At 48.8% G+C, this 18110-nt stretch overlaps 1 protein-coding gene across 2 annotated transcripts in view; it reads left to right on the top strand.

The window, feature by feature from the left end:
• REN (renin) overlaps nt 1-18110 on the top strand; it is a 1244704-nt gene that overhangs the window by 193366 nt on the left and 1033228 nt on the right. For both annotated transcript variants that reach the window (XM_077481235.1, XM_077481236.1), the window contains exon 2: nt 14081-14234. In XM_077481235.1, the coding sequence (XP_077337361.1) occupies nt 14081-14234 (154 nt within the window). The remainder of the gene's footprint in view (nt 1-14080; nt 14235-18110) is intronic.

The following is an 18110-nucleotide window of genomic DNA, read 5'->3' as shown; positions in this document are numbered from 1 at the left end:
CGAAGTATTTAAACACTTTCGGGAGTAATCTGCAGCCGTATGTCCAGAAAATGACATTACACAAGTCCCGACAGGCGTATTGATATAGAAGAGACTGGGAATTGTGTGATGTACTGTATGTAATAGTCTGGACATACGGCTGCAGATTACTCCCAAAAGTGTTTAAATAATTTGCTTTCTGCTTCCTCCCACGCACACTACATGGGACCCTAGCTCAGGATTAGTATAGTCCCCATAATTTGTGAGTCCCCTCTCTGCCTCCGGGCCCCCCTGCAGGGCAGGGCCCAGTACAGGAGGGCTGGTGGCCCCCCCTATCAGCAGCCCTGGATGCGACAGTTGGTGTTGCGTTGCATGCAATTGAACGTGTTTCTTTACGCTGTGCACATCCCGGGGGTGGAGAACACGTTGGCTGACGCTTTGTCTCGCTTTCAGTGGGACAAGTTCAGGGCCTTGGCTCCGGAGGCGGACGAAGAAGGCAGGGATTGCCCGAGCTGGATGTGGGAGCTGGTATTGGAATCGCCGCAGGATGGATCCGGAGGTCGGTGAGTGGCGTGACGTGGGGGGCCTATACGAAAGTGTGGCAGGAATGGTCGGATCTGGTGCAGGAGGCGGGAGTGGAGCAGGATGGGTCGGTCGCCCTGTATTTTGTGTCCAGGAATATGGAAGAGGGGCGCTCGGTGTGGTCTATCGAGAAAAAGCTGGCGGGTTTGGCGTTTTGGTTCAAATTGGGCGGACAGGCGGATTGGACGAAGGGTTTTTGGGTGCGGCAGGTGCTCAAGGGTTACCGGAAGGCGCACCGGCGACTGGATACGCGTAGGCCTATTACTTTTGCTAATTTGCTGACCTTTGTTACAACAGTTGAGGTCGGTGTGTTCATCCTCTTATGAGGTGTCGCTGTTTTCGGCGGCTTTTTCATTAGCGTTTTTCGGGGCGTTTCGAGTAGGGGAACTGGTTAGCCCATCTAGGGCTGTGGCGGGGGGTGTGTTGGTGGAGGATGTACACCTCGGGGAGGATAGGTTGTCGGTGGTGCTGCGAAAATCGAAAACTGATCAACGAGGGAAGGGGGTTCGGGTGTGTTTGTTTGCGTTACCTGGGTGTGCAGCGTGCCCGGTGGAGGTGGTGGGGTGTTTTCTCCATAGGAGGGTGGTTGGTGGAGGGCCGTTGCTGGTACACGAAGATGGGTCTTATTTGTCTAGATTTCAATTCGTGGCGGTCTTGAGGAAATGTCTGGGTAACCTGGGGATGGACGGTTCGGCATACGCCTCGCACTTCTTCCGGATCGGGGCCGCCACGGAGGCTGCCAGGTGCGGGTTGGACGAGGCGGCAGTGCGTAGGTTGGGGAGATGGGAATCGAAACGATTCCGCAGTTACGTTAGGCCAGGTTTGGTTTGGGAATGAATTTTCTGTTAAAAAAATAAATAAAAAATGGGGACATGTGATGGAGTGGGGGTATTGCTTGCTGTGTTTACCTGGGGTTGTCCATTATTTTGTTTGGTCTTTTCGTTTCAGATGGAGGTTACCCACGCCTTGTCTGGATCGTGGGACATTCTTATGTTTCCTGGGGAGCCAGGAGAGGGGACGCCAGACCTGAGGGGAGGCAGTTGGGGATATCTCGGATGGAGGCTTAGATACGGTGGCTGGGTAGGCCTGGGATGATGTGGGGGGGGGGGTTGTCCCGGAGGTTAAAAAATATGTGCGGTTCGGAGGGCCGCCAGATGTGTTGGTGATACACGCAGAGGGTAATGATTTGGGGGTGCGGACAGTCAGGGATCTGATCGCGGACGTAAAGTCGGATCTGGGGTACCTGAGTTCGGCATTTCCAAAAACATTATTGGTGTGGTCCGATATGGTGGCTAGGACCGTGTGGCGCATGGCTAGGTCCGTAGACAGGCTCAATAAGGCCAGGATTTGGGTTAACAAGGTGGTCGGGAGGTTTTTGGTCCGTGAGGGGGGTTTGGTGGTACGTCACTGGGAGCTAGAGCAGAATGTCAGCCTTTACCTACGGAGGGACGGAGTGCACCTTACCGATGTGGGACTTGATTTGTGGTCCCTGGGATTGCAGGGGGGGATACAGCAAGCCCTGCGGGTGTGGAGGGGCCCTCTAGGTTGAGGTGTCATCCTATCAGGCTGTGGCGGTGTTTTTGTTTGTTGGTCAGTGACGGGAGCGGTAAAGGAGGTGACAAAATGGGGGTGGGGGGCTCATCGGTAGCATGGCTCCTCCAGTGTATTCATCAAATGGTTGGTGAATACCAGTGGTTGCACTGCGGGAAAAGGGGGTTTCTCCGAGCGGCACAGCTGGAGGCCTATGATGGTTGATAAAGGTCCCGCAGTGTACTGGTGTGGTTTAGAGGGATATATATATATATTCGGTGAAAGAGGAGATAGCTACGTCACTGACCAATAAACGTGGGTTGAAACATGTTGTTTCTCATGGTTGTTATTACTTTGTTTTATAAAGTTATTTTGGAGTTTTATGCTATCTGGTTAATAAAAGGCTGTTATGGCCATTTATACTCCATAAGAACGGTGTGGTCTCTTATTTTAAAGAAGGTAAAAGGGGTATGATGGGTCTGTAACAGTTAGAAGGAAGTTATCTGGGTTACACTAGTCAAGGGAAGCCTGGAGCGTAGGACACGCAGGGGAACCTAGTGCAGGGCTGGGCATGACGAGGTGCCCAGTCACGCCCAGGGAAGGAGTTCCGGGAGGAGCTCGGGTGGGGGAGCGGCCATACATTAGAGGGGGCGGAGCTGGGGGAAAGCCATTCGGAGGACAACGTGCGAGGAGGCAGTTTTTCCCACCCACCCTCCCTTTGTGTTGGATTGTTTAACCTTTCTTTTGTTTTGTTCTTGCAGGTATGGTTACGGAAGGTCGTCATGACAGCTGAGGGGGGAGTTGGGCGGTGTTTTTGTTTGTTGGTCAGTGACGGGAGCGGTAACGGAGGTGACAAAATGGGGGTGGGGGGCTCATCGGTAGTATGGCCCCTCCGGTGTATTCATCAAATGGTTGGTGAATACCAGTGGTTGCACTGCGGGAAAAGGGGGTGTCTCCGAGCGGCACAGCTGGAGGCCTATGATGGTTGATAAAGGTCCCGCAGTGTACTGGTGTGGTTTAGAGGGATATATATATATATATATATATATATATATATATTCGGTGAAAGAGGAGATAGCTACGTCACTGACCAATAAACGTGGGTTGAAACATGTTGTTTCTCATGGTTGTTATTACTTTGTTTTATAAAGTTATTTTGGAGTTTTATGTTATCTGGTTAATAAAAGGCTGTTATGGCCATTTATACTCCATAAGAACGGTGTGGTCTCTTATTTTAAAGAAGGTAAAAGGGGTATGATGGGTCTGTAACAGTTAGAATGAAGTTATCTTGGTTACACTAGTCAAGTAGTGACGTGTGCAGACATTGGTGTGCAAAACCATCTGGCAAGCACATGGCTTTGAATACAACCGTGTGCACATTCCCACTGCTACCAGTGATGCGAGCCATACCAAACTATGGCCCAGTGGGCCATAGTTTTGTATAGTTATACTATGGTTCCCAAATACACCGATCTGCTTACTTAGGAGTGGCCAGGAGTGGCCAGTCCCTTGGTGAGGCATAAACATATAACCTTAAAAGAGCAAACAGATCAGTGTCCAAGGGAAGGTTTCCGCATCCAATGGTCTTCCACCAATGTTTGTATGTGCGAATACCTTGACATCAGTGTATTGTAGTAAAACTGACACTGGGGGGCATCTGACAACATACATTAATAACATTTTCCACAACACCACCTCCCCCCATGTTCTCCAGCCCCCCATGCTCTCCACTGCCCCCTGTGCCCTCCGCCTCTCCAGCCTCCCTGTGCTCTCTGCCTCCCCCTGTGCTCTCTGCCTCCCCCTGTGCTCTCCACCTCCCCCCTCTCCAGTTCCCCATGCTCTCCGCTGCCCCCTGTGACCTCCATCTCCCCCCATGCTCTTCATCTCCCTGGTGATCTCCAGCCCAACGCCATGCTCTCTGCTGCCTCCATGTGCCCTCAACTCTCCCCCTGTGCTCTCCACCTCCCCCTGTGCTCTCCACCTCCCTCCTGTGCTCTCCGCCTCCCTCCTGTGCTCTCCGCCTCCTGCCCGTGGTCTCCACCTCCTGCCTGTGCCATCCTCCTCCCCCTGTGCTCTCCGCTGCCCCCCTGTGGTCTTTGCCTCTCCCCGTTGGTCTCCAGCCCCCCAGTACTCTCCAGCCTCCCTGTGCTCTCCACCTCGCCCCATGCTCTCCGCTGCCCCATGTGCCTCTGCCTCTCCCCCAGTGCTCTCCGCAGCCTCCCTGTGCTCTCCATCCTCCCTCTGTGCTCTGTACCTCCCTCTGTGCTCTGTACCCCCCCCTGTGCTCTCCACCTCCCCCCTGTGCTCTCCATTGCCCCCTGTGACCTCCATCTTTCCCGTGTTCTCCACCTCTCCCCCTGTGCCCTCCGCCTCTCCCTCAGTGCTCTCCAGGCCCCCTATGCTCACCACCCCCTATGCTCTCCACCTCTCCCCATGCTCTCTGCTGCCCCCCTGTGCCCCCACCTCTCCCCCGTGCTCTCCAGGCCCCCCCCCGTGCTTTTCACCTCCCACTGTGCTGTACACCTTCACCCTGTGCTCTACACCTCCCCCCTGTGCTCTCCACCTCCCCCCTGTGCTCTCCACCTCCCTCATGTGCTCTCCACCTCCTGCCTGTGCCCTCCTCCTCCCCCTGTGCTCTCCGCTGCCCCCCTGTGGTCTTTGCCTCTCCCCGGTGGTCTCCAGCCCCCCTGTGCTCTCCACCTCCCCCCATGCTATCCGCTGCCCCCATGTGCCTCTGCCTCTCCCCCAGTGCTCTCTGCAGCCCCCCAGTGCTCTCCAGCCTCCCAGTGATTTTTGCCTCCCCCCGTTCCCTCTGCCTCCCCCCACAGTGCAGTCCAGCCCCCCTGTGCTCTCACCCACCTCATGTTCTCAAGGTTATTCCCTATGCTTCCTGCCCCACCCGTGCTTTTTCCAAGTCCCCCTCGCACCTGTGCTGGGTTCCCCCTCCCCTCTCCCGGGGAGCTGTCAGGGTGGAGAGTGGGGAAGGGTCCGTTCAACATTTGTCCCAGTCTGGGCCTGTCAGGCATCATGCCTGTCTGTCTGTGCTCCTCCCCACACATCGCGTGTAGCTAATGAAATCTGATCTAAGTAGGAAAGGAGAAAGAGGAGCTGGTGTCAGTCTGGGCTTGGTGTCACCCTCTGGTGGGTGTCGCCCAGGTGTTGGGTTTATAGCGATTCCACTGGTCTCTGCTGCCCGCAAACGGGAATGCAGGTGATTCGGGTCACACCAGGTGGATACCCACAAAAATTGAAGATCATTTAACCAATTAGAGGCTTTACTTGACCTAAATTGGTCATATCCTGAAGATGAGGGGGCTGGTGGAGGCAAATCTTTTGGTATCACGAATTAAGCAATTTTTGGGCACAGATTGGAACAGGGACTATTTACGTGCTGATGGAATACCTGCATAAACTATAGGACCATCACTTATTTATACTTTTTCTATGTTTTTGAAATTTGTTTTATATACTAAATTTCGGTATGTTATCTTGTCAGACTGAATACAGGCTTAAGCACTAGCATATAGTGGATGGTGAATTTTTTTTTTCTAGTGCTCTACGCGTACGTGTACGTCTACGTGTATGCGGCATGCGTACACAAGATCGGAATTCTCGTCGGAAAAAGCTCTGATGGTTTTCCCAACGGAATTCGGCTCAAGCTGTCTTGCCTACACACGGTCACATCAAATTCCGATGACGTACGACGGGACTAGAAAAAGGAAGTTCAATAGCCAGTAGCTTCTGTCTCATTGTTGAATCTAAGCATGTGTGATTTTTGGCATGTTGGAATCGCATACACACGATCGGAATTTCCGATAGAACGTTTTTCCGCTGGGAAAATTGAGAACATGCTATCAATTTTTGGCTGGCGGAAATTCGGACAGCTAAATTCCGATGGAGCATACACACAGTCGCATCTTCTGATGAAAAGCTCTCATCTGTCTTTTTCTGTCCGGAATTCCGACACGGCATAAGTGTATCATAATGGGTTGGCTGATTCACATATTATATTAGGTTTGGAAATAAGCACACCTTTACATTTTAGTTATAATTGTTATGTTTTTTTCATGGTCTTTTGGTCTTTTGTGCAATATTATGTAAGGAGTCTGAAACAAGTGTGCCATTTATACACATTTCATTGATAGATCTGGGTGTCGTTAGCATGCTGTCACAGGTGGCTGCCCACACTTGTGAAGCCGGCGTCGGGGAAAGGCAGGGGAGAGGGGCTGAGGGTTCGGGCAGCCGCATCGCTGGATCATGGGAGTGTGAGTGTGTGTTTATTAAAAGTCAGCAGCTACACTTTTTTTTTGACTTAATAAACAGAAAAACTACTGGAAATCTGCTTTAAAGTGGAGGGCCACCCTAAAATAAAAAATTGCATTAATATTCTTTAAAAAAAATAAAAATAAATAAACATTCTTTTAAACTTACATGAAACTGCTGTTGCTAGGCAGTCTTCCTAATCTAAAAAATAAATAGTGTTGCGCTCCACGCCAAATAAATTAAATCTAATAACACAATTGATAAATAATCGCATAAAATCTTGAAGACGCACTCATGCGATTAAAATTACTATTAATTATAACTGCAAACTTTAGTGCAAAAAATTAATGCCAAGTGATTAATACAGTGCTCGGAGTATAGCTAGTTCCTACTATTATTCATAAATGAAGGATCTAAAATAATCTATACAATCATAATAAAGTAAAAAGTGGGGGAAAACACTGCGCTATAACTAAATGTAAAACAAAAAACAGCTGCCAACACTTAAAACAAACAAAGTTCCACAGTCAAAAGGTAAAAAATAGTGTAGCGCTTCTGTAATAGTGAATGTGATCAAAACATACACAAAAAAATTCCAAATAAATGGTCACATGAGAAAGTCCATATACATAAATTAAAGTCCAATGGAATGAGTATGAACTTCCGTGATGTAACTGGTACAAGGATGGTTAGGCCGTTTCAAGGAAAGAGAGGGATCTTGCTAAACAGATATACCCATGTAAAACAGCTTGTCTGTAGATATCAGGGAAGTAAATAAATACTCTTACCAACTGTGTTGGACTCACACGGTCATATGACAGTTGAGTCTGTAAAGCTTGGGGTCCCAATCTAGGGCCAGGGGGTGGATCGATGAAGGTCCGTCAAACTGGTGAGAGAACTCCAACCGACTGTGTGCCAAGCGATGTGTTTCACGGATGGAACATCAGGATGGTTTCTTATCCAACTCGGACGTAGCACGATCAACACCGATACTCCGATCACCCCGAAATAGGGTGAAAGATGTTAGAGGTTTTTTAGGCCAAAAAAGAGAAAGGAAAAAGAGAGCTCCACATGGTGCGGGTCAGACGGTATAAAACGGCAAATTTATTTAAAAGTCAAAAAATTATATAAAATATTTTATGACTTAGTGATCACAAAAAGATAGGTAAAAATGAAAGTAAAAGCAATGTAGGGTGCCAACAGCTAGCCGGACGCGTTTCGACACATATGTCTTCGACAGGGGCATGTTGGAGCCCACCACATTGCTAGCAAATTTATGGAGTGTCTGAGACAGTTCCGCCTACAAAAGGGGCGGAGACTTCAGTCTGGGACACCCCCTTACAGGTAAGGTAAACAATCATGTCAAACCAAGGTAAACATATTCAAACATGATAAACAAATGTAGATATCAATCTATCATCCATATGTGGCAGTACCTTCTCATACAATTCTCAAGTTGGATTTGATAACAGCAAAAAATGAATCAAAAGATAGCGATAATAAACAAATCTCATGCATTGGTCGGAGCCTCCCCAAACTTGTAGATCAAGGGGGGACCAGTGATAAAGTGGTACACGTGCGAAATTGAATCAAGCACATAAACATAGTTATCAAAACATGTAATATAGTCGCCATATATACTGTATTACAAATCCGTCACCTGGGAAAGTTTACTCACAATTGTATTATATCAAGGTAGGTCTGTGCGTGTCAAGGTGGCAATGTCTGATGATGGTCTATCGTTGTGTGGGTTTAGATGGATCTTGATAACTTGCTGACAGTATACGGCTGAAAATTGTATGTGTGTTGCCTTAGCAACTGTTAATACGTGCTATCTGTTTTGATAAGATTCCGGTCGCATGGTGGAATTACGTCCCGACGTATAGCACGAACGTAACGGCTCTACCAATCCCTGATGTGCGCATTGCATCACCATGTAAGGGAGGTGTTAGAAGAGACGTACGTCCCTCTGACCACGAGGCTGAGGCGTGTACGTTTGAACGTCACATAATGTGTCCCCCATGTAAAACCATGGAGGAGGGGCATGCAGGCTTCGCGCCATTTTGCCGCGTTGTGCACGTCTCGCACCACGAGGCGTGACGCGCGGCATCTATTCAAGGCGATCGGAACTTACGATGCAATCGCGTCGCGTCGTGCGTCGTGACGTACGATGTAAACATTACACCCGGAACAGACGAAGCGTGTGACGCGACAACGACGCATCACGGTGCACATCAAGCCACGTCGAAACCATGGCAACCCGTCCCCAATGTATGGGAACCGTCGTCATGGAGAAAGGGATGCCACAAAAAAAAGGAAAGAAAAAAACAGACTCCACACTAAGGCTGACATACTAAGGATTAGTGTTAGATCAGTAATGTCAAATGGAAAATAAAATGAGTAAAAAAGATGATCCAATCCTATGAAATCTAGTTCTGGACCTACAAAAAGAACAGAGCCTCGTGGGCATCAAGGGCACATAAGCCTCAAAATGGGCCAAATTTAAATTGGCCCAAGATGAGGCATACATGACAAAGACGCAAGCTATACCCAGTGGTCAAATGGAAAAGTTATATTTGTTTATATGTTTCCCAGAGAGAGCTGCACTTGCCCTAAGTCATATGAGGCTCGGGGGAAAATGCAATGTTGTACATGGGCACACATATCTGTGGTGAGGCATAAGGCAGAAATTCAAAAACGTGTGAAAAGAACTGTAAATAAAATTGGAGACGTGAATGTGAGTGAGTCCCCTGTAGATTCAAAAAAGCAACACAAGAGTTGCGTAACAAGTTCCAAGGACAGTGATTGTCACATGGTTGAAAATTGGCAAGATCAGTGAGGTAGTAATAAGAATAAAGAAGGTAGGACAAATATTGTGTCTAAAAGAGAAAGAAACATTAAATAAATAAATAGTGGAAGTGGAGACGTGGTGTTAATAACCTGTAACCAAATGTATTAAGCCTGATTAATGAAACTGTTAATGTCCCAATCTGTATTCATGCCATGGGGGGAGTAGCACCTCAATTCATAGATCCAAAAAGTCTCGAGGCGCGACACCCCCCGTAGGCAGGAATCTCCCCTCCAGCTTGGAACAAATTTGTCTATGATTTGGAAACGTGTGCCTGTAGGGTCTCTATTGTGTTTTTCAAGGTAGTGTCTCGGGACCATGTGTTTGTCACAGCCTTTTTTAATTTTACTAAGGTGTTCATTGACTCTGATTGAAAAATTGCGAATGGTGCGACCGACATATTGTTTGTTGCAAGGGCATGTGATCAGGTAAACAATATATCTGGTGGTGCAAGTAGTGAAGTGTTTCATAGAGTACCTACGTGAGGTGGCCGTGGATACAAAAGAATCGCTCTTCCTCTTGCCCAACATATTATGTATACAGACATTGCATTTTCTGCAGGGAAAGTAACCTTTGCTCTGTGGAAAAAATTGGATGGATCTGGGAATGTCTATTACATTGGGGGAGATATCACTTTGTATCGATCGGGCTCCTCTGTAGATAATTCCAGCTTTCTCAGGGATTGTTCCTCCTAGAATTTGGTCACTGCATAATACCTTCCAGTGCCTATTGATAATTTTCTTTATCTCGTTGTGTTGTGTAGAGAAAGTGGTAAAAAAAGACCATTTGAATTTATCATTTGTTTTTGTTTTGGGTTTCTTTTGGACAAGGGAGGACCTATCAGTTTGTAAGGCTATTTGGATATCAGCATCAAGAGCGCATGGGTCATAACCCTTGTCTAAGAACCTCTTACGAATGGTATAGGATTGGGAAATAAAATCGCTAACATTAGTGCAGTTACGCCTCAGTCTGAGAAATTGGTCACGTGGGACGGATCTAAGCCATTGGTGGTGATGGCAGCTATCAACAGGAATATATCCGTTCCTGTCTGTTGGTTTAAAAAAAGTTCTCAAGACTAGGCGTTTCTGCACTACTGTGACTTCCAAGTCCAAAAAGTGTATGTTAGTGGTACTGGCTTCAAAGGTCAAATGGATACCGCGATCGTTATTGTTAAGGGTTGCCATGAAGGCATCCAGAGATGGCCGGCTACCCCTCCACAGGAGGAGGATGTCGTCTATATATCTTGCCCACAGTACCAATTCAGGCCTGTCCAGGGCATAGACGACATCCTCCTCCCACTGGGCCATAAACAGATTGGCCAAACTGGGTGCATATTTTGCCCCCATGGCAACCTCTTTGATCTGGGTATAAAAGGTGCCCTGAAACCAGAAATAATTGTGGGACGTAGCGAATTCTAGTAATTGCATAAGAAAATTTCTGTGTATCACAGGAAGTGTAGAGTCCCTTGAGAGAAATAACTCCACAGCACCTAAACCTAAGTGCTGTGGGATGCAGGTGTACAGTGCAGACACATCAGCTGTGACTAGAATAAGATCGTCATGGTACTGTATGTTTTCTAATAATCAAATAGTGTCGCCTGTATCCTGTAAATAAGATGGTATACTTCTTACTAAGGGCTGGAGATAGGAATCTATATATTTCCCTATTCGCGAAGTAATGGAATCTATACCACTAACAATTGGACGGCCTGGTGGATTCACTGGGTCCTTATGTATTTTGGGTAGTTGGTATATTGTCGGGATACGTGGTGCCAGTGGAATCATAAATTCCCTCTCCTTTTTATTTAAAATATTCAGAGAGAAACCTTCATCTATAATCTGTGTAAGTTCTTTTTTATATTTAGAAGTAGGATTCCCAGATAGGGGGCTGTAAGTGGTGACGTCGCTCAACAATCTATTCATTTCGTCAACGTAACGTGTTTTGTCTAGTACCACTAGACCGCCCCCCTTGTCTGCAGGGCGGATGATAAGGTTTTTTCTTTCACACAGGGATTTAAGGCCCTGTGCTATAGAAGGGTCTTGGTGTACCCTTTTAGTAGGCAACTTATCCAAATCATTTAAAACAAGATTTTTGAAAACATTAATGGATGGGGGTAAAATACCTGGGTTGAACAAAGAAGGATTGCTCAATCCAGAATGTCTAACTAGTGTGGAATCTGGAACTGCATTGGTTCTGCTAGGTGAAGACAAAAAATGTCTCTGAATATGTAACTTACGGATGAATTTCTGCACATCAATAAATGTATTAAATTTATTGAGTTTTTTTGGTGGGACAAATTTAAGGCCCTTATCTAAAATGCGTTTTTCACTCGCTGACAATGTTGCTGTACTGAGATTAAAAATTCCCGCTCCTACTGTGTCCGTTTTCTTTTTCCATTGAATGCGCCGCCCCCCTCTGGTGCCTCGTTTGGTTTTAAATTTCCTCCACGGATGGGGGTGGCCCTGTGAAAATCCTGATGATAGGGGGGCCCAGGCGGATAGTTATAATTATATGGGGGTCTGGACGGGGGCTCGTCATTATATGTCATGTAGGGGGGAGGGTCACGTTGAGAATCATAGTGGCCCTCATCCCTAAGAGGCAAGTAACGATTATAAGTACGTATAGGGGTACTATGGGGATAATCCTCCCTCCTATAACTAAATTTATCATCTCGCCGAGGTCTACTAGATTCACGGGGGGTGTGTTGATAGCCACCCTTGGTGTCACCATGGTGTCTGTCTTGACCGTGACTCTGGTTACCTCTGCCTCTACCCTTGTTTCGGGGTTTGGAACCTTTACCTCGATGGTTAGGGTATTGAGCTTGGGCAGGAGATCTATATACATAGTCATTTGTTCTGACAAAAATTCATAAAAAGTGGCTTAAGACAGAGGATAGTATGTAAGCCACTTTTTATGAATTTTTATGAATCTTTTATTACAACACATTCTATTTTAAATTATTAGTTTACGAACGAGCTGTTGGTCCCGTCGTTCTAATAGCAAGTGAATGTGCTTAAACCGCTACTAACATCAAGAATGCTATTTGTAGTCATATAAGTGGGGAGATCCCGTGTCGTTGCTCGAATAAATACAACTACCGGGTATCCGAATTGGACTTTAGTCCATGTAAGCGGACACAGATCTATCTAAAAGATGAATAAATTGGCTTAGTACCTATAAGAAAAAAAAAAAAACGACCGGGAAGCGCATAGAACCGGTCGGTACTATAGCCTATTAGAAAATGGTCGTGTAACTAGAGTCGTGCCCGCGAATAGTAATAAATAGGATTGACTACAGGACAATGGCCGCGAATTAGAGAGACTATTTAAACGTTCGTCCACCTCCTATGCACTAGTCCCTGATGAAGTCACGTGATCAATGACGATACGCGTAGGATTGGCCTAGGAGGATACCGGAAGTGACGTCCGGGGTACGAACGAGGAAGCCGTTCGTTGTTTGTTAGATGTAAAAACGTTTGAATTTTACTGCATAAATGTGAGTACCCAGGACTTGGTCCTTTTATAATAAAGTATTTGTGTGACGTACTTCACTATTGGAGCCCCCTTTTTTCTTTCTTGGGTCTGACTTGCGATCCTTTGCGGAGTATCTGGAGGAAAAGTTTTGGGGGCGCCCATACTGCATTTAGGATATACATCGCAAAGTATTGGAGTGTCCCTACACCCACTGAGGACATACATCCCATTTGAGGACACAACTGCTATATTGGAGCATATTGCTGTCTGACTGACAGCAGTGAGGTAAGGTACCCACTGCACTCAGTGTGTGAGCACCCACGTTTAAGGAGCTGCAAGATCACTGGTGGAATTATCCCGGGGTTGTTCACAGGACTAATTTCTTCACATAGCACAGCGTGGATTCAGTTTATTTCCTGCATGAACTTTATTACTAGTTTTTTATGTTAATTTAGAGACACTTTTAGCAACCACGTTTGTTGGATTATTTGTCTTTTTACTCTGTGATACATACTTTTCACACACGGTTCTATATTCTTTTTATTGTGTATTTATTATATATGGTTTTTTTATATAAGTTTTGCACACATGTTGGCACTTGGATGCACTTTCAAGGACTGACACAGATTTGTTTGATGTCACAATTCTTTTGAAGTATTACTATTAGGATCTGCGTTTTTTATCTGGCACTTTATTATGATTGTATAGATTATTTTAGATCCTTCATTTATGAATAATAGTAGGAACTAGCTATACTCCGAGCACTGTATTAATCACTTGGCATTAATTTTTTGCACTAAAGTTTGTAGTTATAATTAATAGTAATTTTAATCGCATGAGTGCGTCTTCAATATTTTATGCGATTATTTATCAATTGTGTTATTAGATTTAATTTATTTGGCGTGGAGCGCAACACTATTTATTTTTTACTTACTATCACTTTGAGGGGAGGGTTTGCACCTCTGTCGGTGTTTTTGCTGCAACCACACCAGCCTTCTTAAATTTTACCACTATAGCGCGAGGATAACCCACCATTACCAGTCTTCCTAATCTGCCTCTTCCTATTCTGCGGCGCTTCCTCGTGTTCGGCGACATGTGTGTGTGTCCCAGAAAATAATGGGACCATTCACAAAGCACTGCGGGACTCTCGCATGAGTAGTAGGAAACGGGCAGTGAAGTCGTAAGGCCTCAGGCAGCCGACATCGCGGGCTCGCTGGACAAGGTAAGTGTCCTTATTAAAAGTCAGCAGCTACAGTGTTTGTAGCTGCTGACTTTAAAAAAAAAAAATTGTGGCTGGAACATCACTTTAAGGTGACTGTGCTGTCTTTAAGCATCTGTTTTAATTTACAAAAGAAAGGAGGAGCACTGGATGGGATATTGACAAGTTTTTTTTTGCTTGATAAAGGATTCCTCTACGAAAAATGCCATCAATTCGAGAAACACTGCAAGCTATGAAGGTGAAAACAGCAGACATTTTCCCAGAAATGATGCAGAAGCAATTATGGGAAGTTGATCCAAACAATAAAACAGCACCAACAGTTCTCACCAACTATTTGGATGTAAGCAAAAATTATTTTCTGCTATATAAATTTACAACAGTAATGGTGTTCTATTTCTTTGTCTATAATTTGTACATTGGGCAATCACCCAATAGGTCCTATCACACTTTTTGTAGAGGCATATATAGTATTGCTGTACGTATTGCTCAGCCAAGCATCGCTCAAGATGACTAGAAAGTCTTTCTATGGTCTAAATCAGGGGTGGGTGTCAAATAGGGTTGCTACCTTTTCCTCAAGCCAAACCTGAACACTTTAGCGGCACAAGGTAAATTCTTTTGTGGTATACACCATATAATTTTAAAGACCTGGAGGAGAGCAATAATGCATCATGCTTAGTGTGGATAGTAACTACTGACACCATCCACTGCCCTACTGACACCATCCACTGCCCTACTGACATTGTCCACCTCCCTCCCCACAGACTCCCCTTCCCTTATATCTGTCCCCCCCTCGATTAGATCAGGGAACCCACCCATCAGTGTCCCCTGCCCCGAAAGACCCCCATTGGAGTGCCTTACTGAGAGCTGCTTCGAGCCAGGAAGTGTGGGAGCTGGAGTTTGGGGGTGAAGCTCCTCTACTGTAGTGCCGTTTTCCTTCCTTCCACTGTGTTGGGAACCTTGGGGAGAAGTGTGTTGGCAAGACACAGGATTCAGGACACATCCAAACTGGTGCACTTACACGCTGTCAGCAATTATTGTGGCCCCATACAGCTATATTCATGGGGCCCCCATCCCCTGAGGAAGGAAAGAGGTGGGGGGAGAGAGGTGAGAAAGGGAAAGGTAAGAGGAGGAGGTGAGAGAGAGAAGCGGTGGTGAGGGGGGTGAGAGAGAAGAGGAGGTGAGGGGGGTGAGAGAAAGGGGGGAGGAGGCAGGAGAGAGAGGGGTGAGAGTGGGGGTGGGGTCACATGGTGGGAGTGAGAGGGATGGGGATGAGAGAGGGGGTGAGAGAGGGGGATTAGAGAAACAGTGGTGGGTGCGAGAGAGGGGGTGAGCGAGAGGCTGAGAGAAAGAGAGTGTGAGAGAGAGAGAGAGAGAGAGAGAAAGGGGAGCTGACACAGAGGAAGGGAGTTGACACAGAGGAGGGGGAGCTGAGACAGAGGAGTGAGAACTGAGACAGAGGAGGGGGGTGACACAGAGGAAGGGGGAGCTGACACAGAGGAAGGTGGAGCTGACACAGAGGAAGGTGGAGCTGACACAGAGGAAGGTGGAGCTGACACAGAGGAAGGTGGAGCTGACACAGAACAGGGGGGTGACACAGAGGAAGGGGGAGCTGAGACAGAGGAAGGAGGAGCTGAGACAGAGGAAGGGGGAGCTGAGACAGAGGAAGGGGGGGTGACACAGAGGAAGGGGGGGTGACACAAAGGAGTGAGAGCTGACACAGAGGAGGGGGGTGACACAGAGAAAGGAGAGTGACACAAAGGAGTGAAAGCTGACGCAGAGGGAGGGGGTGACACAGAGGAGGGGGGCTGACAAAGAGGGAGGGGGTGACACAGAGGAGTGGGAGCTGACACAGAGGAGGGGGGGTGAGACAGAGGGGGGGGTGAGACAGAGGAAGGGGAGTGACACAGAGGAGGGGAGTGACACAGAGGAGGGGGGTGACACAGAGGAAGGGGAGTGACACAGAGGAAGGGGAGTGACACAGAGGAGGGGAGTGACACAGAGGAGGGGGGTGACACAGAGGAGGGGGGTGACACAGAGGAGGGGGGTGACACAGAGGAGGGGGGTGACACAGAGGAGGGGGGTGACACAGAGGAGGGGGGGTGACACAGAGGAAGGGGCTGACACAGAGGAGGGGGGGTGACACAGAGGAAGGGGCTGACACAGAGGAGGGGGGGTGACACAGAGGAAGGGGCTGAGACAGAGGAAGGGGCTGAGACAGAGGAAGGGGCTGAGACAGAGGAAGGGGGTGAGACAGAGGAAGGGGGGTGAGACAGAGGAAGGGGGGTGAGACAGAGGAAGGGGCGTGAGACAGAGGAAGGGGCGTGAGACAGAGGAAGGGGCGTGAGACAGAGGAAGGGGCGTGAGACAGAGGAAGGGGCGTGAGACAGAGGAAGGGGCGTGAGACAGAGGAAGGGGCTTGAGACAGAGGAAGGGAGGTGACACAGAGAAAGGGGGTGACACAGAGGAAGGGGGTGACACAGAGGAAGGGGGTGACACAGAGGAAGGGGGTGACACAAAGGAGTGAAAGCTGACACAGAGGGAGGGGGTGACACAGAGGAGGGGGGCTGACAAAGAGGAAGGGGGTGACACAGAGGAGTGGGAGCTGACACAGAGGAGGGGGGGTGAGACAGAGGAGGGGGGGGTGAGACAGAGGAGGGGGGGTGAGACAGAGGAGGGGGGGTGAGACAGAGGAGGGGGGGTGAGACAGAGGAGGGGGGGTGAGACAGAGGAAGGGGCTGAGACAGAGGAAGGGGGTGAGACAGAGGAAGGGGGGTGAGACAGAGGAAGGGGGGTGAGACAGAGGAAGGGGCGTGAGACAGAGGAAGGGGCGTGAGACAGAGGAAGGGGCGTGAGACAGAGGAAGGGGCGTGAGACAGAGAAAGGGGGTGACACAGAGAAAGGGGGTGACACAGAGGAAGGGGTGACACAGAGGAAGGGGGTGACACAGAGGAAGGGGGTGACACAAAGGAGTGAAAGCTGACACAGAGGGAGGGGGTGAGACAGAGGAGGGGGGCTGACAAAGAGGGAGGGCGGTGACACAGAGGAGTGGGAGCTGACACAGAGGAGGGGGGGTGAGACAGAGGAGGGGGGGGTGAGACAGAGGAGGGGGGGTGACAGAGGAAGGGGAGTGACACAGAGGAGGGGAGTGACACAGAGGAGGGGAGTGACACAGATGAAGGGGCTGACACAGAGGAAGGGGCTGACACAGAGGAAGGGGGGTGACACAGAGGAAGGGGGGTGAGACAGAGGAAGGGGGGTGAGACAGAGGAAGGGGGGTGAGACAGAGGAAGGGGGGTGAGACAGAGGAAGGGGGGTGAGACAGAGGAAGGGAGGTGAGACAGAGGAAGGGAGGTGACACAGAGGAAGGGGGCTGACACAGAGGAAGGGGGCTGACACAGAGGAAGGGGGCTGACACAGAGGAATGGGGCTGACACAGAGGAAGGGGGTGACACGGAGGGGGAGGAGGGTGACACAGAGGAAGGGAGGTGACACAGCGAAAGGGGGTATCACAGAGGAGGGGGAGTGACACAGAGTAGGCGGGTGACACAGAGGAGAGGAGTGACACAGAGGAAGGGGGCTGACAGAGAGGAGGGGGGTGACACAGAGAAAGGGGTGACACAGAGGAAGGGTGGTGACACAGCAGAAGGGGGTATCACAGAGGAGGGGGAGTGACACAGAGTAGGCAGGTGACACAGAGGAGAGGAGTGACACAGAGGAAGGGGGCTGACAGAGAGGAGGGGGCTGACACAGAGAAGGGGGGGTGACACAGAGGAAGGGGGTGACACAGAGGAAGGGTGGTGACACAGCGAAAGGGGGTGTCACAAAGGAGGGGGCGTGACACAGAGTAGGCGGGTGACACAGAGGAAGGGGGCTGACACAGAGGAAGGGGGCTGACAGAGAGGAGGGGGGTGACACAGAGAAAGGGGGTGACACAGAGGAAGGGGGTGACACAGAGGAAGGGGGTGACACAAAGGAGTGAAAGCTGACACAGAGGGAGGGGGTGACACAGAGGAGGGGGGCTGACAAAGAGGGAGGGGGTGACACAGAGGAGTGGGAGCTGACACAGAGGAGGGGGGGTGAGACAGAGGAGGGGGGGGGGGTGACAGAGGAAGGGGAGTGACACAGAGGAAGGGGAGTGACACAGAGGAGGGGAGTGACACAGAGGAGGGGAGTGACACAGAGGAGGGGAGTGACACAGAGGAAGGGGCTGACACAG

The sequence above is a fragment of the Lithobates pipiens genome, unplaced genomic scaffold (genome assembly GCF_037356315.1).
Source record: "Lithobates pipiens isolate NorthernLeopardFrog02 unplaced genomic scaffold, aLitPip1_a1.2 Scaffold_16, whole genome shotgun sequence".
NCBI lineage: Eukaryota > Metazoa > Chordata > Amphibia > Anura > Ranidae > Lithobates > Lithobates pipiens.
Note: the sequence above shows the minus strand (reverse complement) of the source record. Positions and strands in the feature narration are given on the sequence as shown.